The sequence below is a fragment of the Eucyclogobius newberryi genome, unplaced genomic scaffold (assembly GCF_026437365.1).
Source record: "Eucyclogobius newberryi isolate DKJ021-1_F unplaced genomic scaffold, fEucNew1.0.hap1 SCAF_19, whole genome shotgun sequence".
Classification (NCBI taxonomy): Eukaryota; Metazoa; Chordata; class Actinopteri; order Gobiiformes; family Gobiidae; genus Eucyclogobius; species Eucyclogobius newberryi.
This window is the reverse complement of record NW_027315823.1, coordinates 15,379,490-15,405,737: the sequence shown is the minus strand read 5'-3', so window position 1 is coordinate 15,405,737 and position 26,248 is coordinate 15,379,490. Positions and strand designations below refer to the sequence as shown.

The following is a 26,248-nucleotide window of genomic DNA, read 5'->3' as shown; positions in this document are numbered from 1 at the left end:
GGAGTGGCCTCCTGCCTGAGGGGATTGGCCTCCTGCCTGAGGGGAGTGGCCTCCTGCTGAAGGGAGTGGCCTCCTGCCTGAGGGGAGTGGCCTCCTGCCTGAGGGGATTGGCCTCCTGCCTGAGGGGATTGGCCTCCTGCCTGAGGGGATTGGCCTCCTGCCTGAGGGGAGTAGCCTCCTGCCTGAGGGGAGTGGCCTCCTGCTGAAGGGAGTGGCCTCCTGCCTGAGGGGAGTGGCCTCCTGCCTGAGGGGATTGGCCTCCTGCCTGAGGGGATTGGCCTCCTGCCTGAGGGGATTGGCCTCCTGCCTGAGGGGAGTGGCCTTCTGCTGAAGGGAGTGGCCTCCTGCCTGAGGGGGGTGGAATATGTTCCAGCAAAAGTCTTGTGAACAGGCAAATGCCAGCACCATATAAGATTTTATTTACTTTGTCATTATTTCAGTACATTTTAAAGTCTATAACCCAAAACAATTATTAATGCATCCTGGACTCAGCTTTGCTGATGCTTTGTTTGTTTATGGATCTACTTTAGGTCTTACCATGGTAGACCTCTCCTCCTGGTGTCTTTTCCTATAACTCTTTGAATGTAATTTGCATCTTCACAATAAATACATCAATAAACAACATGAGCTTGTTGACAGTCACTATTTTAGGATTGCTGTTCCTGGAGCTGTATATCTTAGCTTAGGCTGTATAGGCCCTCTGATTGGCTGTCTCCTGGCCCCTCCTCTCCTCCGGCCGGCTGCACGCGATCGGTGTGTGTCTTTCCTCTGTACTGCTCCTGGAGTGTGGCGGAGGAGAAGCGCAGTGAGTCCGCCCGCTGCTGCCACACGTCTGCTCTACAGTGTGCTCCCAGCACCCGGTGCCCCTCACAGACCTGGAGCTCCAGGATGAGGACCAGGACCAGCAGCGGGACCACCAGTGAATTTTGGATCAGAACGGCGTGGAATGAATGAAATGCAGAGATGGAGCCAGTGAGGCAGGTGCGTGTGGGAGGTCTTTGGGTGGTGCGGGTTTGCTCCTTCAGAATTGTGTTACCAAGTTTTTTCCCCATCTCTCATTCTTTACTGCATTCGTTTTGCAGTAAAACAAATAGAACGGGTCAACCTAAACCTGATGGCAAAGGGCGAAAGATAAGCACCATGACATGAAATTAGTCAAATACATCTTCAAAAGTATTTTTTTTTTCTTGTAAATGTACTGTTGCATATTCAAAGTCAGTACAATATAGTTGCACTATAAAGTACTTTTTATAAAAACTACAGAACTTGAAATACAGATAAGTAATTAGGCGTGTCCTCCTGGCATTCTTACACATTAAACAACACGTCAGAGAGTACACTTTGAAGCTGTTTCATTTGTTGATAGTCAGTAAGTCTTGAAGTGCTATCACTTTGTAGTCATTACCAATATATAAAGGCTCCAACCAACTGTAAGTACATACTAAATGTTTAGCTTTTTTTCTGCTTGGATGCATTTTCTATTGAAGATAGTTTTGTTTTGTTTTGTTTTTTCATTGTTAACTTACACAAGAACAAAGGTATTTCTTAAGAGTTTATTTTTTTCCCCAGGTCTCGTGAATGTTAAATATCCCTTGACTATAGGACGATAAGATAATAAAGTTTTGTGCTTTTTTATCGTTATGTTGCAGTGCACATCATTATTTTTGCCATTCGTCAAAGCAATGCATGTCCTCAACGGTGGTATGTCAGAAAAGCATTGTTTACCTTTAGTCTTGAGTGGCCATTTGTTTGAGTACGTTATAACGGGAGGATGAGCCAGACATTTAGGTTTGTCAACAATATTTTTAATTTTTCTTGTGATGGATTGTAATAGTTCAATGTTTAAGTGACAAGTGCTTTTAGTCCACTGAGCTTTGACAGAGCTTCGACTGGCTGTGCAGTGGTCTTCAGTTCAAATGTCCTTGAGCTGTGTCCGCTGGTGGGCAGATGTGCAGGATTGTCTTACTGTGTCCCCTGGTGGGCAGATGTGCAGGATTGTCTTACTGCTGCGGGTAAAGTGTGAATATGTGGGTTTTTGACTACGTTGTGTGTTGGTGCTATATTTAGCCAAGCATGGCGTTGTCTTGGAGGAGTTCCAGTTCGTTCAGAAACTGCTCTGAGTCAGATCTCAAACAAGGGGGTTCTGGGGGTGGAGGGAACATTGAAAGGATGGAAAAGAGTCTAAATTATACTGATATAAATTAATTCACAGGCTTTCTACAATGTTTTCTCTTATCACAAACATACTGGAGTTGTCCTTGATTTCTCTCTCACACACCCTGGTCGTTATTATTAATCTTTTCTAATCTCTATTGATGAAAAACCTTTGCATTTCGCTTAAAACATAATGGACAACATTAAATAAGATTATGAGATTCCATAATTGTACAATGTGTTAGGTAAAATTGGCAACTCTAAATTGCCCCCAGTGAATGACTGAGTGAATGAGTCTGTGTCTATGTCCAGGATGTGCCCAGCCAAATGTTTTTCCTATGTAGATTGTAAGTGTTTTTACTGGATCAGTGACAATAAACCAAAGTCTTGCCACGTTCCAATCAAACTACATTAGAGAAGACGACTAGGGCTACTCGTATTAGCACATGTATATAGAAAACAATTTCCCACAATACTAAAACATTTTGAGAAGTCTCATTTAGCTTGGAAAGGCTACTGAGGGGCCAAAGATCTTAAGTTTATCCAATGCCAAATAAATAAATCACAAATCTTGCAGGATATGTATCATACAAAATAGTTTTATTGAAACTTCTTCTATGGATCTTTTGAAATCACTCCATTGAAGCAGACGTACTTTGAAGTAAACGATAAAGTAATTAGGATCGTTATTTTACATTTTGTTATTTGAAAAACACATATTAATATTAATCTAAAACGACTTGGTGATAGAAACAGGTCCATTGACTTTGTGTTCAAAACTGCAGAACTGATAAGCTCCGCCTTTTTATAGCGACATTTCACTGTAACAAGTAGCAGACTGTCATTAACATGTTCATGTTGATTTTATGGATATAGGGCTATGTGACATTTTAGAATCACTTAATTTTTCAATTAATCACAACTCAGCACTATGGGATGTAGGCAGGTATGCAGGCAGGTAGGCAGAGCCTCAGTTGCATTAGTCAAATATGCATGAATCTGTCAAAATACAACTTTGAGTAAACTAAATACAAAATACAACTTTGAGTAAACTAAATACAAAATACAACTTTGAGTAAACTAACAGGAATTTAACTTGAGGAAAAACTGTTGTAACAAAACCTTGTAATAACCAAAAGCTCATTTAAGTTGATTTGTCATGTCTCCTTTAAGAAAAATAGAAACAACACTAAAAGAATGCTTTTATGAATTATATTATTTATAAAATGAGAAAGTGTTGGAAGTCCAGGAGAGTGTGAAGGAGCAGAAGACTCTGATGGACTAGTGAAGTCTGTGTCCTGTGGGCGTTGTGCCTCACTTCCTGTCTGTCTGCACCTCCTCTTCATCACCTCCTCATTAAGTGTCTAAACAAACAATCTGCAAGAAAGTTACAGTATGGTTCTGAACAAGCACTAACTGAGACCAAACAAAGATGACCAAAAGTGACCACCAGTCCAACTTAATGTAGTGTCAAAGGCAGACACTACATTTGTTTTCATTATAATGTTGTTTTTAGATTGTTGTTTTGAAGAATATAAATACAGTAATAAGATAAATCCTTAGTGTAATCGTCCAAACAAAGTTATAAGGTAATAGTTAGTGCACTTTTAATTCAACTTTACAGTCCGTTTACTTTTTGTGAAATAATTATTCAACCAAGACGTTACAATCACATCTTGGCATATTCCTGTGGGATTACAAAAATATGATCCGATTTTTTTTATCAAGATCATTTCGATACTAAGGAATAGGCTCGAAACGTCATACCAATTTTTATCAAATAAACAGTGGCTAAGACTAATTTTGTATAAACAATAGTACTTCTTTGTGTTAAAGAAATAATAGAGATTTGAGGACTCAAGCGACTGTCAGTCCCTTGACCCCCCACACTCACCCCCCACCTCCGCGACTTATAGTCCGGAAAATACAGTCATTCTGGTAAAGCTCAAGATCATTCTAAGACTGTTCGGGAGTTCTACTTTTGGCAACCCTACCAACATTGCCCCAGAGAATCTATATAGACAATGTCAGTCATCATTCAAAATATATATGTGAAGTTACTTTCTCCAATGAATAATTGCACAGACTTTCCCCTGGCTTGTGTTCAGACATGGAGGAGAAGTCTAGAGAAAGTGAAGGAGAGGCAGCGTGGCGCAGATGGAGTTGCTGCGCATGTGGAAGAAGTGGATGACGCTGAACTTCTGCATCTCAAATTGCTGTGTTTTCAGCATAAAGCAGTTGCAGTGATGCCAATTACTGGTTCTCGTCCAGAGCGTCCCCAAACCTCCTGATGCATTATGGGGTTTGTACATCGTCACCCCTTGTGCAACACCCAAGAGATATGAACTACTGAAACAGGAGCCAAAGTTTTTACAATGATTTCTGTAGAGCTCAACAGTAAACACGAGGCTGCAGAAGTCATTTTCCCAATAATTTTCTTCATTGGTTTTCCAAAATAAATAAATAATAATAATAGTAATAATTTAAAGTATAATCATAACTAATAATCACATGGGCTATAATTTTATTTTAAAAAATGGTTGCTGAAACTTTATATACCGCTGTTATTAAAACATTTTGCCAAATGTTGTGCATGTGTTAATCTTTTTTGAAAAACAACCACATTAAACTAATATTGTTATGAACAATTAATGGTACATTAACCTTTAAAGTAGGTGGGACTGTTGATCTCCATGGAGGTGGGAAATCAAATAATGGATAATATCTCAACTGTTGTTTTGGAGATATGCTAAATCATAACATCGAGTGGGCTATAGTTTGATAAAAACCTGTTTTAAAAGGCTGCAAAAGGCTGATTATGAACAAAAAGAACAGAAACATGCAATCTACCCAATTTTGGTGTTTAATTTTACAGTACACTTTCTGTGCGATAACTAAGTGTGATCAACTAAGACATTTACAGGCAAGTTTTAGCACGTTTGATATGATATGTGCTATGATATCATCAAAATGCGGACACCAGGATGATGGAAAAAAAAAGACTATGGTAAGTTTATGGCCAAAATCTTCCCAATTCCCTGTGTCTACCCAGTCTGCCATCAAGCTGAAAGCCTTTTGGAACAGGCATTGTTGGCCTTGTTTGATAGAATTAGAGTAGAAATGAGTTTCTGAAGCATAAATGACATGTTTGCTGCTTTTGAATGAAGTCTGTCAATTTAAAATGTTGTTATAACTATACAATTTAAACATATTGTTTTAAACACAGTGCTTTTTGTTTTGAATATGTGTGAAATCTCTGATGCTGGGCAATTGGTTTCCATTGTCTGCTGTTCTGATTCAGAACATTATGTCCAACAAAATGTGTTGGATTGTTGATAGTTATTGGAAAACATTTACATTTGGATAAGTTTCATAAGAGTCAACATGGCTGAGGTGCAAGGACTTCCAGTAGTACACTGCCAAAGCACTGCAGGTGCATGTTTTCATAAACATTTTACAACAGCTCTAGATGTATACAAATCTCACAAATGCATAGTTTTCAACTTTAAAAATGTCATCACCTATTACATAAATCATTTGATCATACTTAATTGCAGACGTGGATGAATGAATGGTACTTAAGAGCCTTCCATCCATCGAACCCAATATTTGTTTTGCAACTTCAATCTGCAAAGACAGTCATTTTCAAAAAAACAGATATTCCGAACCAAAGTAATGGAATAAATCATTTATGGAAAAACCTTGAAAAAGAAATCAAACAATCAAGAACAATTATGGCATTTAAGAAATACACAAAACCAAAACAAAATAAGGATCTTGGATTATTTTATGAAATAAATAAATGGGTGAATGAATATATGAATAAATAATTGTAGAGGCCTTGAGTTTATGTAATACTCTTATAATCTAAATACAAACGTATTACAAACAATACATATGACTTAATAGTTACTCAGTCCTCAAGTTGTTTTCCTCTTTAATTACATGATTAAATAGATTCCATTAGTAAGCTGCATATACTGATATTTCACCTGACCTTGTGTGCCCTTATTATAAATGCACAAAGTCCTCTTCAAGCAGTTTAATCAGACAGCTGCTTGTGGACTGACCTCAACACATTATGCTACGTTCTCCTTTACAATAAGTGAGACTGTATTGGCCAATCAGATGGCAGCAGCTGTCACTAATGGTCCAATGGGACACAAGCACAGCTAGATGCACATCTAGGCGTATTTACACTCGGCCACATCTGGGACCACCTCTGGGACCACAACTGTGACCACCTCTGGGAAAGCTGCAACGTTTTTCACATTTTTGACCAGTTGGTGTCAGTAAGGTTTATGTCCATAATTTTTTCATTCATCATAATGATTCTGTTTGCTGAAAATGTGTCTGTGTTTTGATGACTTGGAGGGCTGTATGTATCGTGTTTGTTTTGTGCAATGGAAGTGTGATGTAAATAATAGGTGCTGAGTCGTTAAACGTTGCATCATGTATTCCTCTAATTATGAATAGATAATCTGTTTAGTGTTACTGTGGAAAACAACCACCACTCAATTTAAAGTTGGGCATCTTCAAATCATCAAACAAATGTTCTATTGTGCATTGGTAATGTTGAAGGACAGGTGACATTTTTTAAGTTTGAACTGTACTGCAACTTCAGTGTTTAAATGTGTTCCACCGTAGGTTACGCTGTATTGATCTGGTTAAAACTCATTTCTGAATTCAAGGTTGTAAGGCTTGCTCGCGAAATCAGAATGTATCCAAAATATAAACAATCAATAGCTATCAACTAATTCACCATTATTCATTCTGTTTATTGTAAATGCAATGCAATCTACTATAGTTTTTCTGACCTATCTGATGCCATTGATAGAGGTTACATTTGAGCCTGGATACGCTATAATCAGTGGCCATGAAATCAATGAACTGCTGCATCTGCCTTCCAAATATCTCTACTGGTATTTATTTATACAGGACACAAATGTAATGTCATGGTAGATAATAACAAAGTAGGGTCAATTAAGTCTTAGGGCCAGGTTGTTTCTTGATGAGGATTTCTTCTTTTATTACAATATCAGAATCAGAATCAGAAAAGGTTTATTGCCATTGTCAATGAACATAATTCACTAACATAGGAACTCGCTTTGGTGATACGGTGCAACATAAAACAACAAACAATGATAAAACAACCTATATATAAGTCAAAAAAGAAAAACAATTTAAATCTGATATAGGATAAAAATAAAAATTGGCTTAATATGTACACAATTTACAGTTGAATTTATAGATGTAGTGCAGAAAGTGAACAGTGCAGTGAGGGATTAAATTTAGGCCATAGGCTGTAACTCAGAATGTGGCTAGAAAATGAATTTCGCTCCACCACATCAAGACTACTTTTCAAAAGTGGTTTTCCAATCTCAAAGATGTACTTGAGCTGGGGGAAAAAGTTCTCCGCATGATTTCTGCCAGTATTTGAGAAAATAGGTGTCGAAGTTGCCAGTTTACCCAAATATGTGACAAATTGGGGTGTACACCCATCTTCATACCTTCTTATTTTTTTCATTCTTTGATTGATTACTTCAGAAATTCAGATTCTCAGAGACATAACTACTTTCTTGGAGGATGTAAAGTGGTGAGACTCTGGGTGCTTTAGTTTAAGAGCAAACGTAAGTTAAAAAAACAGTTTTAACAATTTTGCATGTTATCGTTACGCACTTGAAAACTCTTACTCCACATTTAGTATTCAACTGAATGCTTCAACAATTACAAATTCTCTAGTCTTGATTCATACTACACTATAAAAACATAATCTAAAAGTAGTATTTTAACCCTTTCAACACCAGTTGCCCATTTGAAGAAAGAAAACATAGGCTATTGGTAAAAGTTTTATTCTATAGAACGGATATAATTTTATGTAATGTATTTTCAATATGAACAAATAATTACAATCATAAAAGCAGTATTTACATCGTGATAAACAGGCTAATTGACACGTGTATCTTTCGATCTAGTGTAAGGCAAACTTTCTGCAGAATAGGATATACATACAAACAGAGGAATGATATAAGTATGATTGATGTCAAAATGTGTAAGTACAACACTGGTTTGATTTTTACCTTTTGAGGACAAATATATATCTTGGCAAATTGACAGTAAACAAAGATCAACCTCCTCGGATACATTACCATGTTAGACAATGTCAATTTATCACTAGCACCTACACACCAAGCTAGTAAGTTATAAAGTTCAATTGGCACAATCTTTCTGGCAGAGGAAACATTTAGATCCTCTTGTGTAGGAGGCAGATTTACATCCATACTAGGGGCACTCTTGACCGCTTGTTTCATCCATACTAGGGGCACTCTTGACCGCTTATTTCATCCATACTAGGGGCACTCTTGACCGCTTGTTTCATCCATACTAGGGGCACTCTTGACCGCTTGTTTCATCCATACTAGGGGCACTCTTGACCGCTTATTTCATCCATACTAGGGGCACTCTTGACCGCTTGTTTCATCCATACTAGGGGCACTCTTGACCGCTTATTTCATCCATACTAGGGGCACTCTTGACCGCTTGTTTCATCCATACTAGGGGCACTCTTGACCGCTTGTTTCATCCATACTAGGGGCACTCTTGACCGCTTGTTTCATCCATATTAGAGGCACTCTTGACCGCTTGTTTCAGTAATACACCTGCACTGTAAACTGTCCTTGAGAGCTCTCGCAGTGCAGCATCTTTACCACTTTCTGGCACCATTTCTCCATCACTACATGACATCTCAGAAACTGACATATCAGTTTCAGTTGAAAAATCCTGGTGGAGAAGTCCTGTAGTCTCCGTGGAAACCATTTCACTCAGGTTTCTTCTTGGTGGTTTGTGGAAATTCAGCTGTGGGAAGTCTCGCTGTAATCTCTTCTTCAGAAGATCGGATCTGTAAAAATTAGAGAAGGAATAGAAATTCAGTATTGATAGATTACTATTTTATTTGTGTTTTAGAATTATTTTATTTGTGTTTTAGTATCCTATGTTTGCTGTTTATTTTGTGTTGTGTTTTAACAGGGTAACCACTTTTCTCATTGGGTTTTCCCTGTATAAATAAATAAAATGAATGGAAATATGTAGACTCCTGTAGCTAACAGGATTGGTTTGATCTTGAATGAAATTTCATGAATAAACATAGCTGTGATGTTTATCTGATCTTCTATTGTTTTCTTTCATAAACAATAAGAATAATTTAATTACCGGTAACTTCCATGACCTGGGTGTTTTTTGATGAATTTCTGGAACAGGGACAAGAGCATCTTCATTCTGAGGATTTCCTGGTTTTCAATCAGTTGTGTCCGGATGACAGTGTCACAGAATGCTGTATATGCATCGCCGTACTCCCAGACTTTAGGTCACCTGTATAAAGCAAGGAAATGCAGTGATTGGTCAGAAATATACTAGCTCACTACAAACAGAAATTTGCTTTGATTCAAACGTCTTTAAAATTATCGTGTAGTCATTACAATAATTTTCAATGAAATTATGAATTTATCTAAATATATGGAAATATATATATATATTTTATTTGATTACCAAAATGTTACCTTTCATCACTTGTCTTCTTTGTCAGAAAGCTATTCTTTGTAACACCTCTTGTGATAGAGGTGCCTTCAATGGCAACACAATCTTTACCTCTGGTACACATCAGGATGGATTCATCTGCTCTTGATTCAGCTGCTTTGACCAAACTTCCTAGTAAAGGAGAAGTAAAAGAATTTCAATCAAGGGTGAGCACAATCAGTAAACAATCACAAAAGTTCTCATCATACAGTCTTACATACATTACACCTACATGTAATAAACTAGGCACATATTCCTATAGTGATCTGTTCTTTTCTTCTGTATCTACATCTGGATCTACCCGCGTTGCATCAATGAAATTTCCCAATGTGGGACAATAAAGGAATATCTTATCTTATCTATGTATATTTTGGCCAACTTATTTCACTGTGATTAGTCCTATTTACCACGAGCAAGAGAAAACACACATGCAAGAATCAATATATAATCTACTCACCAGCAGTTAAAGTTTCAGCTTCGACCAATTTATCTTTCTTTGTCTTGTGAGCCTCTTTGATACAGCGATCAACCTTCTTGCAAATGATGCAAACTGCAGGAAGTACGCTTGACTTTTTAGATGATTTTGTCTTTACATCTGTGGTAGATCTCAGTCGTTTGGGAGAAGGTGGCAGAGTTGATGTGGTAGATTAAGCGTCATCCTCACCCTCTCCATGCTGCCCACAGACCGACTGTATTGCCGCAAGCTTTTCAGCACTAGTAATTCGTTTCTTGTCAATGAAACGTCTATAGCATGTAGGGTGAAACGTCTATAGCATGTAGGGTGAAACGTCTATAGCATGTAGGGTGAAACGTCTATAGCATGTAGGGTGAAACGTCTATAGCATGTAGGGTGAAACGTCTATAGCATGTAGGGTGAAAGCCTGGCTTGTTACTCTCCAGAAAATAAGAAAGATTTCCGTCCGAAGAAGCCACAGAAGACGTAGGATAGTTTTGTTTGGCGAAGTCGTCATCGTGTACACAAACAGCTGCCGCTAACGCGCGGTCTATTCCATCGATTTCTATTCACTTCCGAGCACAAGTCATCAGCTTCCTCCAGCGGACAACAGTCTGTGGCTGTGTTTGCTCTTTTTCTACCGATGAAATGTGTGTGATGCACGTGTAATCCATATTTTCATAGCACTTTCTCTCGGCTCGAGTGACAACATGCCGCTCCACGGGAGCAGCCATGTTTGATGTTGTTGTAGTAATCTCTCCCCTGATTGGCTGATTCAGAGGCGGAATGATTCAGGCGTAGGGATATTGCGCTATCAGGCTGAGAATATAGTTCCGCATTTGAGTTATCGCCGTAAAAAAACTGGCGCGATGCGAGTGGAGAACTTTTGGTCATGAGCTAATGGTACAATGATAATTTTATATTTGAAGTCATTTTTTAGTCTTGTGACAGGTGTAGCGAACTTGAACGATACAGGCTACAGCCTATGGCCTAATTATGGTTAAAGTGACAGTGTTTAAGAAGTGCTCATGAGTCCAACGGCAGGGAAAGAAACTGTTATAGCGGGAGGTTCTGGTCTGGATGGACCGTAGCTTCCTGCCTGATGGGAGTGGCCTCCTGCCTGAGGGGAGTGGCCTCCGGCCTGAGGGGAGTGGCCTTCGGCCTGAGGGGAGTGGCTCAAATAGACCATGTCCAGGGTGAGGAGGGTCGGCTGTGATGCGACCTGCACGTCCCAGAGCCCTGGAGACGTGCAGGTCCTGCAGAGATGGAAGTCTGCAGCCGATCACCTTCTCAGCAGAGCGCACAATGTGCTGTAGTCTCTGTTTGTCCCTGGCTGTGGCTCCAGCGTACCACATGGTGATAAACATTTATGTTTTAACCAAATGGTCTTATTTTGTGCAACAGTTGGCGCAGTGTACCTGCTTTAGCGATGTTAAACTCTGTGCCCTGGTGGATGGTGTGCATTGTATTTGCTAATGTGAAATATTGATTTGGGTCATGTTCAGATTTGCCAAACGTGCCAAATGTGTTGTGACGGAACAGTGAGAAGTTGCATTTACAGTACACTGACACTGGCTTAAATAAAGATCGATGACTACACATTCTGTGAAGAATAGTTTCCCTGGTGATTAATTAATGTTCAGCCTTGTCTCAACAGTGATATAAGGATGATATTTCCTACCCTCTCCTCTATTTATCATGATGACAGGCGCAATACATCCCTAATGTTCTATTGTTATCGTTACAGTGGCAAAGCTCACTATATACTGTCAGGAGTCAGGAGCCACCTACTCATTTTTAAGACTCAAAAAAAATTGTTATTACCTAGTCCGAATGTCCTGAATGTTTGAATAAATATATATTTCATATGTTAATAAATCTATTTTATAACTAAATTTGAACTTTGTAGTCAGTACTTTGAAGAGAGACTTCAATGAACTTAGGCAGATACACATTTGCCTGCTTTTAACAAGGAAAGCACAGCTGTGTAGATCTGTGCGCACGCCCCACATTTACATATCCTTCCACCACACAGGACAGGGAGCTCTCCACTGCCTCTCTCTGCACTTAATCTAACAAACCAAATCAGATGTTTTGATGTGTTTAACCAAAAGCCATGGCCCTTCTTTACTACCGGTGCTCCATGTGTCCAGAGCCATGGTACTCACTATTTGCCATGCCCTCATACTCAAAATACCCTCAACCAGCAATGAAATACTGAGCTCTGTAGTTCTGTTTTTCTAAATATGCCTTGTGCAACAATCATTTCACTTATCACACTTACATCGCCGGTTATTGACTGCCACTGAAAGTTGTCTGAGAAAAATCAGAGAAAATAATGTCTTACACAAGTCTTGTATTTCTTGTCAGATGATCCAGATGTTTTAAGACTTTGGGACTGAGTTTGTGGGTGTTTTATGAGCATCTAATTGACTGAGATGAGGCCCAATTTGGATTTGAACAGGTGCTGTACCTCTCTTCTCTGTTGTTTAGAGGAGGGCACCCACTCGCATAGATGTGTCAGATGTGCTGATGCCAGATGCCTGCTCAGCTGCTCCACACTGCTTCACTGTATTCAGGGCAGAGGGGGTTGGGCCACAGGGTGGTCCAGATATTAGATTAGATTATTATTAGACTAACTGCTTCTGACTGACATACAATTATGAAACTCTTATCTTTTACTCACTTGATTTTGCATTTACATGAATCATATGTGCCAGTGTGAAGCCTGAATGACTTTAAGGAACTATGCAATGGACACAACTTTATTGACATTGTGTGGAAAGACAAATCCTGTGGTCATGGAATATATGTCAAGCAGAGGAAACATCTAATGAGAAGCATAATCTACTACAGATCAGAACCTCATTGAGAGTCTTTGAATCAAGCTTCACTCTCTCACATCATCAATACAAGATGAAAATTATTCTAATTAATTAATTAATGTTATTATTGCAGAAGCTTATTGAAACTATGCCACAGCGAATGTGTGCTGTAATAAAGCTAAAGGCAGTCCCTACCAAATATTAGAGCCTGCCCCTTTTTTTTTTAGGTAACTTTTTTATGGACAAACAGTGGTACGATTGCATATAGTTTGTAGTTTGTTCAGACCAATGTGCTATAAACATGCTACATTTAAACCAGGATATCCTTTCTCTGGGGCAGTCTTGTGGGGGGTACGCAGTAACAGAAAAGCTTTTTTCAGACGATGAAGTGAAACTGGCACAGCCAATCAGCTCTTACTTCCAGCTTGACTGTATGCAGACAGTGTGCAGTGTGAGACTCGTGTGTCTTTGGGTATACATGCTGAACTCATGTCGCTGGAGTCTTGTCCTAACATTGCTCTGTGTGCAGGTCCCACTCCTCCTCCTGGTGCTCTTTCTGGGGGGAGCGTCTTGTCTGGACTTCAGCTGTGAGACCCTATTCCTGATGGCCTCCAACCTAACAGGTTTGCTCCCTATGCTCTATTCATATACAATATCCATACACTGCATGACACTACATTATGTTGGCTGTGCCTGCCGCTAAAGGAATGTTGAGGTGATGGTGATGGCAAATATCAAGAATGAAGAATGTGTTTTTGTAGTCATTTAGGGAAATGTCACATTCTCCTGGTGTCGGTGTAATCCCTAATTTGTCCAGGAGTGTTCCATTGTAGAAAAATATTCAGTTGAAGTCATCTGGACTCTGTTTTTTAGGAAAAAGGAAACGTTTCGACACTCATCCGAGAAAAAATCTCAATCTGCAAATCAAGACCAGGAACTCAGATATTTATCCTACTCCGAGTAGCCCCTGCCCACCTACTATAAAATATCTGAGTTCCCGGTGAGTGTCAAAATTTTTTGTTTTCCCTAAAAAACAGAGTCCAGATAACTTCAATTGAATCTTTTTCTACATTCTCCCAGTGTTTGGGTTTCATTCATGTTGTTGGTCAAATGCAAAATGGTCCTCAATGCTTCAAACAGCAGACCTGGATGAAGAATGGGCCAAATGCTCAAATCTTTCAATGTTTAAGTGTACAAGTTTGTACATTAAAGTAAGTAAATTAAGTAAATACATTCAACAAGCCAAGTACAAGCATGCATAATACACAGCAGCTGTCGCTAAAAGGGTTCTTTATTTTGAGTGAATCACGACTTAGTCTCTGTGCCAATAGTTGGTTGCATCCACAAGCTGCTCCATCACAAAGAATGACTGCGTCTTAATATGACTACTCCACCGAACTCCTCACTCACTACATGATTAATAACGAGCACTCAGACAGTGGAATTGTGTTTGCACCTATGCCATTCTCATGCATCTTTCTTAAGGTCACAGTGTTAAAAGGGGCTTCAGGCGGCCCACAGACATAGCCTTTCTCTCTGGATTTGCACATGACTAATTTCATAATAATAATATTTTTTTTCATTCACAGTGAGCAGTAAACAACCAGTTGAATATTAGTCAACTTTAGTGGGAAAATCCATTCAAAGCTGGTGCTGTGTATTTACATATACTACTCTCTATAGCTCCATTTGTCATTTTGTGTCCTGGGACAATTTCCATAACCAAAGCACATCACATTGTTTACAGTCTGTGCAAATTAATGTGTGTGAATCAATGTAAAGCAGTCAAAAACAGTTTGCTCTAAGTATATATAAAAGTCATAAGTCATAAATAAAAGGACACATTTTGAAATTATGTTTGCAACAATTCTATTCTTTGTATGTAAGGGGTTTCAGTCCTGTTTTGAAGACAATTTTTCACATTAAAATACATTTTGCAGTTTTTCATCACTCTGAAACTCACAGAATGATATTGTCTGATACTTCAAAGTTTAATCACAAAACTATTTAAAAGCTTAAGTATTGGCAACATTGAAATGCCTGGATCTGTCTCTTACATGTCTCTCAGTTGGCTTACAGTGTCTGTGTTTGCAGTGAGGACAATGGTGTTCAACTTGACGCTGACCTTCACCAACACATCAGGTAGAAGACATTTTATTGTATGCTCTTATCGCCCAATTCAGTCTCAGTCACCTTCATTTGAGCTCATTTAAATTAGAATGTCCTTTGAACAAATTCAACAATGAAGTCTACACAATGGCAGAGTAAAAGATGGACAATCTCCTTTGTGCAAGGTGGAACCATGCGTTTTTTTTTTATTTTTGTGTGATTAGGAAATATAATATTCATGTACCCGTAGGAATGAATGTCTTTTGTGTTACTGTTGCTGATATTTAATCGCTGACTATATTGTTGTTGACTCTTATGTGCGTGTGCATGAGGTGCATATGTTGAATCTACATCAAAACACATTTTTAACAGAATCTGTGATACCTTTTTGTTCCTTTGCAGTTGCCACTCGCCAGCAATCCATTTTCCTCCTTATTTTATATTTTGTAGTTACCAGTAATAACCAATAATGCTATTACATTTTATACAGTGTCCTCTATTTATGTGTAGGTCTGTATTGTGACCTGTCAGTGGATGGGATAGGAACCTGCTGGCCTCGCAGTGCAGCTGGTGAAGCGGTCTCCAGGCCCTGTCCGGAACAGTTCAATGGGATTCACTACAACACCACTGGTTTGTACCAAATACTCACACAGCAGCATAGCATGGTGAGTAGTGATATGGCAGAGTGGAGAACGAGAAAGAAGGAACAGAAAATAGAGGGTTGGTGCCCGCTGGTAGCAGGTGAGCACCGGGGCGCTACAAGCACGTGCTAAACTCCACCCACCGAAACACAATCAAAAGAACACAATCTTCTAGTTAAGTTAAGTGCAGGTAAACCTAGATATAGCTTGTATTTTCACAGACATACATATATTTGGGACCTGTCAACCTCCTTACTTCCTGCACGTCAATTCCGCATAGAAATGAGGGCAGCGGAGAAGACGTTGGCAGTATTTATAGTGCGGTTCATGCGGCTGCAGACAGTAGACATCTGAGCTAGCTGCTTTGAAATCCTGCTCATTTCCACGCAGAACCGTCCAAGTAGTTGCACATTTTTGCCTGACACTGACGCAGGAAAACAGCAGACCTCACGGGCGCATCAAGCATAAATAAAGCTTTAATGTGCAAAACCAGATGTAAACAATGTCAGAATGTTTGGTTTTGTTAATTAGATTGACTAGATGCCTTTGGAACTTTTTATATTTTTTATCTTTAATCCCTGATGCAATATCAGTATGCGTGACCTCTGACCTCTTTTGGGTTTCAGATCAGGTCTACAGAGAGTGTCAGTCCAATGGGACCTGGGCCCCTCGGGGAAACTACAGCCAGTGCACCGAGATCATTCTCCTGGTGAGTAGTTCCAGGAGTACAACCACTGCACAAGCTCTTTGTTCCTCCTCAACACACACCAGTCCCACCTAAAAGTCAGACATAGGGGTGTCCAAACTTGAGGCCCGTTTTCTGATACATATACGAAGCAGAGGGCCACAGACGATATGACAATGAAGTTAATAATTGGAGATTTTGCATTTGATCTAGTTTAGATAAGCCTCCACACCTTTAATGGAAACATCAAAACTAGGTCTATATCTCATCAACATGTGTGTTATTTAAGTTATTACAGCAGAATGTTTCTAATTTTACAGTAAAAAGTACTACTTTTTGTTGTTTGGGCCAATGTAGTTGTTCCGAGCAACTCCAAACCACATTTGTGGACTGTGGCCAACAGTCACAAATGGTGATTTACATGCTGCAGCACGTTGATATCCCCAGTTGAATATTTATTCCATAAATCCGAAAGAAGTGCATATCTACAGTATGTGTCCGAAATGTATCAAAATATTTTGCTGGGTAATGTTTCAAATCTATTTTAATAATCAGGTAAAGACTTTTTGTTGTTGGTCATGATGAATTGAAGTCTCCTTGTTCTGGCCATGGAGCACTTTTGAGCAGCAATTTTGAAAATGCTCTCACCCAGACCTTTATGGTACAACAACCAAGCCCTGTGCAATCAACATATATCCCTATAAATATCTCACAGATGCCAAGTCCATCCCAACTTGACACATTTAACATTCCTAAATCAATGCTCATTGGAAACAAGCAGTATGACCACCTGCTCTAATGTAACATTAAACACCTGTATGTGAGTCCAACATAACATTTGTTTCATTTCATATTCTTCTCATAAAGTCTTCCACATGAGCAATCACACTACAAAAACTGGACATTGGCATGGGCCATATTTTCAAACTAAGGACCAGCTGTATGGTCCAACCTCTGTCTGCAGCCCTTTTTATTTGTCTTAGGCCTCTATCATCACTAACACAGAGGCACTCTTGACATTGAACAATGCTGGTACACATTGTGGTAGTATTGATACTTCAAGTCTTAAGCAAAATATTATGCAGGATAAATTATCCAGAAAGAAATGTTAACAACGACCAAACTGGGTGTATTGTGCTCCTCGTACAGCTGGACAGGGGATGGAAAATATGAATCATGACAGTTGCAGGATTTCACTTCTATCTCTTAGTGAATATGTCTAATGTTTCATTTCTCTTGCTGGATGTAGTTAATCACATGTAAAACTGTTTATTCTACTGTTTAATGGCCACCTAAGGCCCATTTAGTCAGGGATGGTCTCCATTGGTCTCCATTGAATTGAAGTTATTACTTGCATATAAACGAAGTTAAGTGTTGTCTTAAAATTGAAGAGGCTTGTGTTGAAAACTCAAGGATACTAAGTTGTTACTTTCATGAAGAAGAAAAGGACCATTCAATTGAGAGGAGCAGAGGATGCAATCTGCATCGACAGATTGGTTATAGTAAAACTCCCACTACATTTGAGCATTGGAGGGCATTTACCATGGGATATTTTTTGTGAAAATAAATTTTAGCTGAAAATTCTCTCGAACAAAGTTAATGAGGTGAAGTCCTGCTCAGATCCCAGCTCTGAACATGAGTCAGAGCAAAGTGACAGCAATACGTGCTCTGTTGCTGTGGAGACTGTGACTCAATAACAAATGAATAAATTAAGTGACAGATTGTGAGGAACACCAGCTGTGCATTCAAAGACCAGTGCTTTTAGACTGACAGGCCTTCGGTCACTCACTAGTCTGTACTTCTTATCCTTCCAAACATAACCTCCGCTGACTTTGAACTGCCTAAAGGAAATGGGTACACTCTCCCAATTTTCTCTTCCTGATGCGGTCCCAGCTGGATCTTGTATTCAGGGGGAAAGTTCAGAGATTAGCATATGACATAAGCCCTGGGATTTAATATGACTGCACTGTGGCCAAAGTCACCCACTTGTCTTCAAGCATTTAGCGCACAAAACCCATGAATCATGAATCAGTTGGGTTTTATAATGTCATGCATATCACATGCTCAGTACAAATTGGCTCATCACAGTTAAGACAAGTTATGACATGTTACTTCTGTTTGGCTCCATTGGCGTGTTTGCAAAGAGGCAAGGAAAGGTAAGTTTATTTGTTGAGCACAATTCATACACAAGGCAATTCAAAGTGCTTCACACAGCAGGAAAATAAATGCATTAAAATCACAAAACAGTTTAATACATAAAAGAGAAGAGTGCAAAGAAAATAATTTCAGTCATATGCACAGCTTAAAAACAGTGTTTAGCTTAGATTTGAACATTGTCAGAGTAGAAGTCTCACATCTTCAAGAAGACAGGAAACGCAGATTCCCCATGTTTAGTCCTGACTCTGGCACCAGCAGGAGGCCGGTCCCTGAGGTCCTCAGAGTCCGAGATGGTTCATATGGCACTAAAATGTCAGAGACTTTGGTGCTAGGCCATGGAGAGACTTGTACACAAGCAAGCTGTTTTAAAGTCTATTCTCTGAGCCACAGGGAGCCAGTGCAGAGACCTGAGAACAGGACTAATGTGATTGTACTTCCTGGTTCTAGTCAGGACCCGAGCAGCAGCGTTCTGGATGTACTGCAGCTGTTTTACAGCTGGTTTGGAGAGGCCAGTGAGCAGGCCGTTACAGAAGTCTAATCTACTGGAGACAAACACATGGATAAGTCTCTCTAAGTCTGGTTTAGACACTATACTTTTGATATTTTTTTTTACCCCAAGATTTCAAATTTGATTTGTAGGTTTTAGGGTGAGACTCTGGAGGTGACTGCTAACACTTTCTCTTTGTTTCTGTGGGGCAAAGATGATGAGTTCAGTCTTGTCTGAGTTCAACTGGAGAAAGTTGTTTTGCATCCACAAACTGATCTGTTGGATGCAGTGACAGAGTGAATCCACTGGTCCATAGTCACCTGCCGATAGTGAAACATAGATCTGAGTGTCGTCTGCATAATTGTGATAGGACACATTTTCACTGCGTATCAACTGACCTGACGGCAGCATGTAGAGGTTGAACAAAAGGGGTCCCAGGACTGACACTTGGGTCACCCCACAGGTCAGGGGCATGTGGTCTGAGACACAATTTCAACAAAGTGTCTTCCAGATAGGACCTTAACCAAAATAGGGCTTTGCCAGTGATGCCCACCCAGTCCTCTAGTCTCTGTAAGAGGATCCCATGTTCGAGTGTCAAAAGCAGCACTCAGATCTAACAGAATTAAGACTGAGGCTTTGCCCGTGTCAGTGTTCAGGCGGATGTCATTTGTCTCCTTGACAGGAGCAGTCTCAGTGCTGTGATGAGGTCTAAAACCTGACTGAAAAACATCAAGTGAGTTGTTTATTAAGAGGAAATCAAAGAGCTGTTGGTAAACAAAAATGTCAGATTAGAGATGGGCCGGTAATGACTCAGTGCTGCAGCATCAAGACTGCTCTTCTTTAGGAGAGGTTTTATGACCACAGCTTTCAAAGACTTTGGGAATGTTCCAGATTGAAGCGACACGTTAACTATGTGAGTCAGTGCTGCTAACAAACTCTGGTGGGTAACACATCGAGGCAGCATGTAGATGGACTCAGACTGGTGATGATCTCCTGGACAGTTTCGTCCTTTACAGATGCAAAGTGAGTTATCTCTAAGTGTCTAGGTGGTTTTTGGTCATGGGTCAGACTTGTCCACTCACCCTAGTTATAAGGAGGAGCTGGCTGATTTTTTTTTTTAAACAATATTTAAAAAAATGCTAGATTACTCTGACTTTTACAATGGCAAAATAAAAAGGAGCCACCAAATGAAAAAAGGCCTTTCTTAATCTTGAATGTAAAAATAGCATGTTTCCTTCAGATGCCTTGGTTGTGTCTTGTGCTAAAGCTATAAATGATTGATGATGAAAATAAGAAAACAATAGAAATGTCAAATAACTTTGTTGGAAACAACCACCCCACTGGGCAATAGTGGGTGAGTTAGAGAGACAGATTGTGCTTTTAGGGACAAGTGAAAATGCCCTGTGTGGGCACATGAAATGCATCTTGTGTTGAATAGATTTAGGGCCACGGCTTCTGCTGCTGTAGGTCGGTGTTTGTGTTTCAGCACACGTCCATGCCCGCACAGGGACAGTGGAGCTACTCCTATGGCTCTTCACAGCTTTCCTATGGGATCACCATCAGTCTTGCTGTCCAATCACACAAGAGCAGACGCTCTCGGTGGGGGAGAGTCACATGACCCAACATACGGACCCACTGTGGACCATCTGGACCAGGACATTCAGGAAATATCTAATAAAGAGATCAATGAAGTGTAACGCATGAAGCAGATGAACAGGAGAATCATAAATTGAAGAAGGCTGTGTCAGAGTTGTCCAAACCACAGGGGACACACACCTCTTTACTCCGCACCTTGTGAAAGTTTTGGGGCAGCATAAATTACACAGAAATGAAAATTCAGCACAATAATATCGTGCTGTACCTTACTCAACAAATTCAGAAGTGTGAACACATCTAAAACCACTATGTTTACCATCTAAGTAGAGAAATACTCACCTTCATCCTCTCCATCCACCTTTTAGGTCATCTTTTTCTATCCTTGTACTTATGTATTAAATCTAATATGTAATACCAATCTGAGGTTTTGTCTATGGAAGTTTTTGTTTATAAGAGATGTTTTTCAAACTTCCTATAAAGTGATCTGTTCTTTTCTTCTGTATCTACCTGCGTTGCATCAATGAAATTTCCCCATGTGGGACAATAAAGGAATATCTTATCTTATCTTATCTTATCTAATATACAGCCTGGTTTACACCAAGAAACCAGTACTGTTCAAGAAGATATTATGCTTATTTTACTTATTTAAGTAGTAATTAACTTAAACATACTTAGATAATTTGATCCAAAACAGCTTAATGAAAGCTCATTTTCTTCTCTTCTGTTCATGCAGAGGAAGACTAAGGTGCATTACCAGGTGGCTCTCATCATAAACTACTTGGGACACTGCATATCCCTGGGGGCTCTGGTGCTGGCGTTCATCCTCTTCATGAGACTTAGGTGAATGATACAACTATAACTCACCATTATGATGGGAAACCATTTTACCAAGCACAATACAAGTAGTCTATATATTAGGTTATGTACTGCATGATATAAACATAAAAATATATAAAATGAATTCTGGCATGCTGTAGCTAAGTCGGCAGAAGAATGACGAGAATTATTTGAACACATTGAGTAGGTTTTATGTGGATTTCGTCATAACTATCACATTATATTTCACAACATTCCCTCTTGTCTCAGGAGCATCCGGTGCCTGAGGAACATCATTCACTGGAACCTCATCTCAGCATTCATCCTGAGGAATGCCACATGGTTCGTTGTCCAACTGACCATGTCCTCCACAGTCACGGAGAGCAACCCGGTAACTGTAGCAGCCAGTTTATATATGGAATTAGAACAAACGCGAGAAGTGCATATAACGAGTTCTCATGTTTTTGTAATTATGAATCCGATTGGTAGGTTAGTCCCTATGGAAAATGTTTATCATAGTTTTGTGAGTTTGTGAAGAAAATTTGAAAAATAAAAGTTCCAAATGAAGTAGAAGTAGAGCTGAGTTCTATCCATCTATGTCATCAATAAGTGACATTCAACACAGAGACAATTTACACACTGTTTCAACAATCTTTCAACAAGATAAAGGCAGGTAATTTGTCAAATTATATCTATTAAGGATTTGTTGTCCCTTTGCTTTATTAGCAGCTGAGTGTGATATGTGGATGAGAGAGAAGGGACATGCAGTAAACTGATAGAACCAGGCATAAGTGCTACCACCTGAACCACTCGGCCACCAAGCAGCACCAGATTCATTTAACATAAACAAAACAATACAAAAAACGTGACACAGACAGGGAACATACAATTGACATAAATAATACAATAATTTAAATGTTTAGTCTGGCATATCTGTCCCAATTAGTCCAAAGTCTTTTGAATTTGTCCATTTTCAAATTTTGCGACTCGCTATAATAATTTCAATCCAGTCCTTCGTCGTTGGTATAATTTGTGTCATTTTTTGTGAGGGCCTTTTCCCTGCTCCAGGAGAACGCTCCAGAGATATGCCCAAACGCATCTGAAATCAAGGGGGGTGGCAATGTCAAAAAAAGTCTATAGCGCTTTTCTGATCTCAGTCCAATATTTCTGAGCAACAGGACAGTCCCAAAAAACATACTAATGCTCCGGGCTGCCACAATTTCTCCAGCTGTTAGTATTTTCTTGTGAAGAGTGAGCACTTTGACATGGTGTTGTGAAAAACGTATTACATTTTTTTCCAAACATGACATTTTGTGGTCCTCCATCATGAGGTACATATATTTCTTTGTTTAATAGCTAAAACAAAATTACCCTGTCTTCCCCATTCCCTTCAATATATTTAGTAGAGTTATATATTTATATCGTAAATAAATCTTAATATAATCATGTTCACTACGTTTAATGTGCTATATAGTTGCAGAATTAAATTAAATGTAAAATATCGTTTATCTTGGGGCGGCAGTTACTCAATCGCGTTGTCCACTGATCTGAAAAGTTGGGGGTTTGAATTCCCTCAGTTCAAACATAGCTCCAACATGTGCATGATGTCATCGTGTCCTTGGGCAAGACAAGTAAGCGTTTGAGGTAGAAGAGCATTATTACTCATGACTTGAGCTTCCGTTTGGAGTTGCGGGGTCAAATGCAGAGCAGCAGACACAAGAGAAAGTTTCCATTTGTAACCATTGGCAGCCACTTCACCTCATGCGCTGTGTAAAATGTCAGTCGCCTACATCTCCCTCTCTCATCGTGTGCGTGACTTCAGGTGTGGTGTCGACTGGTGACCGCAGCCTATAACTACTTCCATGTGACCAACTTCTTCTGGATGTTTGGGGAGGGCTGTTACCTGCACACGGCTGTGGTGCTGACCTATTCCACCGACAAGCTGCGGAGATGGATGTTTCTGGCCATCGGATGGGGTATGACCACGTCTCATCACCTCATTGTGGTGAATTATACGACTTTATGTCACTATTTATACTCTTTGTTGTTGTTGTTTTGTTTTTATCACAGGGATCCCACTTCCCATCATTGTGGCCTGGGCCTTTGGGAAACTTTACAACGACAATGAAAAGTGAGTTGAAGGAAATCACCAACCCTAAGCTAACCAATTGACACAATCTGCTAATTATCGTGGCGAACCAATGTTATTCCACAATTCCAACTGTATTATACTGTAGTGTTGTGAAATGACAAATAACAATAGCGTGTTTATGATGTATTTTCAGGTGCTGGTTTGGAAAAAAGCCTGGTGTATACATAGACTACATCTACCAAGGCCCAATGATTCTAGTTTTATTGGTAAGAACTGTGACTCCACATTCCCTTTTTATTTATGTATTCATTGCCTGGCTTGATCACATTTAGATTGCATTCTCATTGTAGGCTTTAGTACAGTAACAATAGATTTCAGCTAAAGAAGAGATTTTTGAGTCTTTTTATGTCTGTCTACAGATTAATTTTGTATTCCTGTTCAACATTGTGAGGATTTTGATGACAAAGCTCAGAGCATCCACAACCACTGAGACCATACAATACAGGTAGAGTGCATTTAATCTGAAAGAACAACTTTGGTTGATTTATTTAATTGTCATTTCAAGAGGTTATTGCTGGGGTTCAAACTATTAAAGTGTTTTGTTAAACTTTGTGAATCACAACAGATGATCCTCACCATGACATGTGACTCTGACTAGGACACAAAAATCCCAAACAGCATTTACCTGTAAACCAGAATGATTCTCTGCTTCTGATGGTTCACAGAAAGGCGGTTAAAGCGACCCTGGTGCTGCTCCCTCTGCTGGGCATCACTTACATGTTGTTCTTTGTGAACCCTGGTGGAGAGGACGAGCTCGCCCAGATTGTTTTCATCTACTTCAACTCTTTCCTGGAGTCTTTCCAGGTAAAAGACATACATGCGTATGTTTAGCCTTTATCTGGATTAGAGTTATTTTGTTCTAATCCAAATGTGTACGTTTGTCCTCTTCCCTCAGGGGTTCTTTGTATCTGTGTTTTATTGCTTCTTGAACAGTGAGGTATGCTTATCATATTACTTACAACGCATCTGTATAATATCATTTCTTAATTAACCCTGCATTACTTAACAATTGCATGGGCTTTCAGGGTTTACTATGTTGTCTTGTATCCTAGGTGCGGTCCACTGTGAGGAAGCGCTGGCTCCGGTGGCAGGACCAGAACTCCATCCGCAGCAGAACCATGAGGGCCACATCCATCCCCACTTCTCCCAGCCGAGGGTCTTTCCACAGCATCAAGCAGACTTCTCATCTCTGACCTGAGGTTTATCTGCTCAAAACGTCTGAAAGGAAACCATGGAAGTTCTCTGGTGGTTGCTTTTCCTGCAATGTTACACTATATGGCATTAAATGTATATATTTTCCATTTATTAAATTATGAGGAATTTTCTTGCTGAAAAATACTTTAAAGCTCACGTTGAGTGGGTTCACTGTGGAACATTCTGTGGCCCCTCCACCAGAAAAGTTACATGGGGCCCCATTGGGCAACACAACAATGGATGTCACAATATAAAATATTAGTGTTACAATTATTGTGAGAAAAACATCACTATTTAGGGATTATTCACGATTATTGAGACTGTGATTGAACAGTGAAATCTTTACTATCTGTACTTTCTGAAAGACAAAATACAGTTAAATGACAAAAACAGCCAGATTAAAAAAAAAGTTATTTACATGAAGGTACATTTTTTGGGCAATAGATTGAATGAAAAATGCTTAATTTTGCTTCCAAAATTGTCACGATTATGATTTTATTGGTTCTCACGGTAACATTGTGACGTGAATAATTACCATTATTGATCATTCCAATAATCTTGACATCCTAAACACAACGAATCCTTAAAACTAAACCAGCCTTAGATCTCACTGGAAACCTTATGTATGTGTGTTTTGTTCACCTCTGAGCCATCCTTATTTTGATGTGAATGATGTGAGCAGTCTGTAATGAAGACTCAATACATACAAACTGTGTACATAACGTTATATCTCACCTAACTTCTGACAGTATAGTGTATATAATGACCTGGAGCCCGAACACTTTTATGCCGTGTGTATTACCATCTCTAAACATTTATAACATTTCCACGTTTTCTTACATTTGTGCTGATTTACACATGACTCTCTGAACTGAAAAGCTCCTTAATGCAGGGTATAATATCACTCAACAAGACTATGTGTACGTGGTATTTTAGCACTGTGTTCCTCTTGTGTCTATCTACTGTTTATGAGCGAGTGAGGCCATGGAAACCTCTTAAGTTGTTGCATACCGTAATACAATCCAATACAGCTCTGGTAGTGTCAAGTAATGTGTCATGAATGTACTTTTTAGAATAAAATATATTTAGGATCACTATAAATATTTATATGATCTTATTCTAAGCTGGAATCTCGTAAGATGTTAATGTGCTCAGGCAGTCACTCAGGAATTACAAGGAATAACAATTCATGACACTCAGCTGATATAAATCCCAAATGCATGGCAAACAAGTTCATAAATTAAACTAAGTTATCTATCTATGTTCGTAGGAAAGTTTACTAGAGGAAAATGTATGGAAAAGACTCATCACCAGCTCTACCTGTATTTATGTTTGGTGTAGATTATAACAACATTGTGAACAATATTGACTGTGTAATTTATTATTCTTTAAATATAAGAATAAAA

General features: G+C 39.3%; 1 protein-coding gene and 1 long non-coding RNA gene across 3 annotated transcripts; one reads left to right on the top strand and one right to left on the bottom strand.

The window, feature by feature from the left end:
- Positions 1 to 825: 825 nt before the first annotated feature.
- Positions 826 to 26,248, top strand: LOC140365437 (corticotropin-releasing factor receptor 1-like). 2 transcript variants are annotated; one of them, XM_072451859.1, is made up of 14 exons: positions 831 to 981; positions 13,535 to 13,628; positions 15,100 to 15,147; positions 15,625 to 15,744; positions 16,382 to 16,464; positions 21,414 to 21,520; positions 21,767 to 21,887; positions 23,319 to 23,472; positions 23,567 to 23,627; positions 23,782 to 23,854; positions 24,008 to 24,093; positions 24,314 to 24,452; positions 24,544 to 24,585; positions 24,701 to 26,248. In XM_072451859.1, the coding sequence occupies exons 1-14, from the start codon at positions 964 to 966 to the stop codon at positions 24,839 to 24,841; spliced, it is 1,287 nt and encodes a 428-aa protein (XP_072307960.1). In that variant the 5' UTR covers positions 831 to 963; the 3' UTR covers positions 24,842 to 26,248. The 2 variants fall into 2 exon arrangements, with proteins under 2 accessions (XP_072307961.1, XP_072307960.1); XM_072451860.1 differs by lacking the exon at positions 24,544 to 24,585 and having other exon boundaries at positions 826 to 981.
- LOC140366160 (uncharacterized) lies at positions 8,664 to 10,861 on the bottom strand. Its single transcript, XR_011927866.1, has 4 exons — positions 10,184 to 10,861; positions 9,711 to 9,858; positions 9,364 to 9,522; positions 8,664 to 9,052 (listed from the first exon to the last, which is right to left on the bottom strand). It is a non-coding gene; the product is annotated as an uncharacterized lncRNA (long non-coding RNA).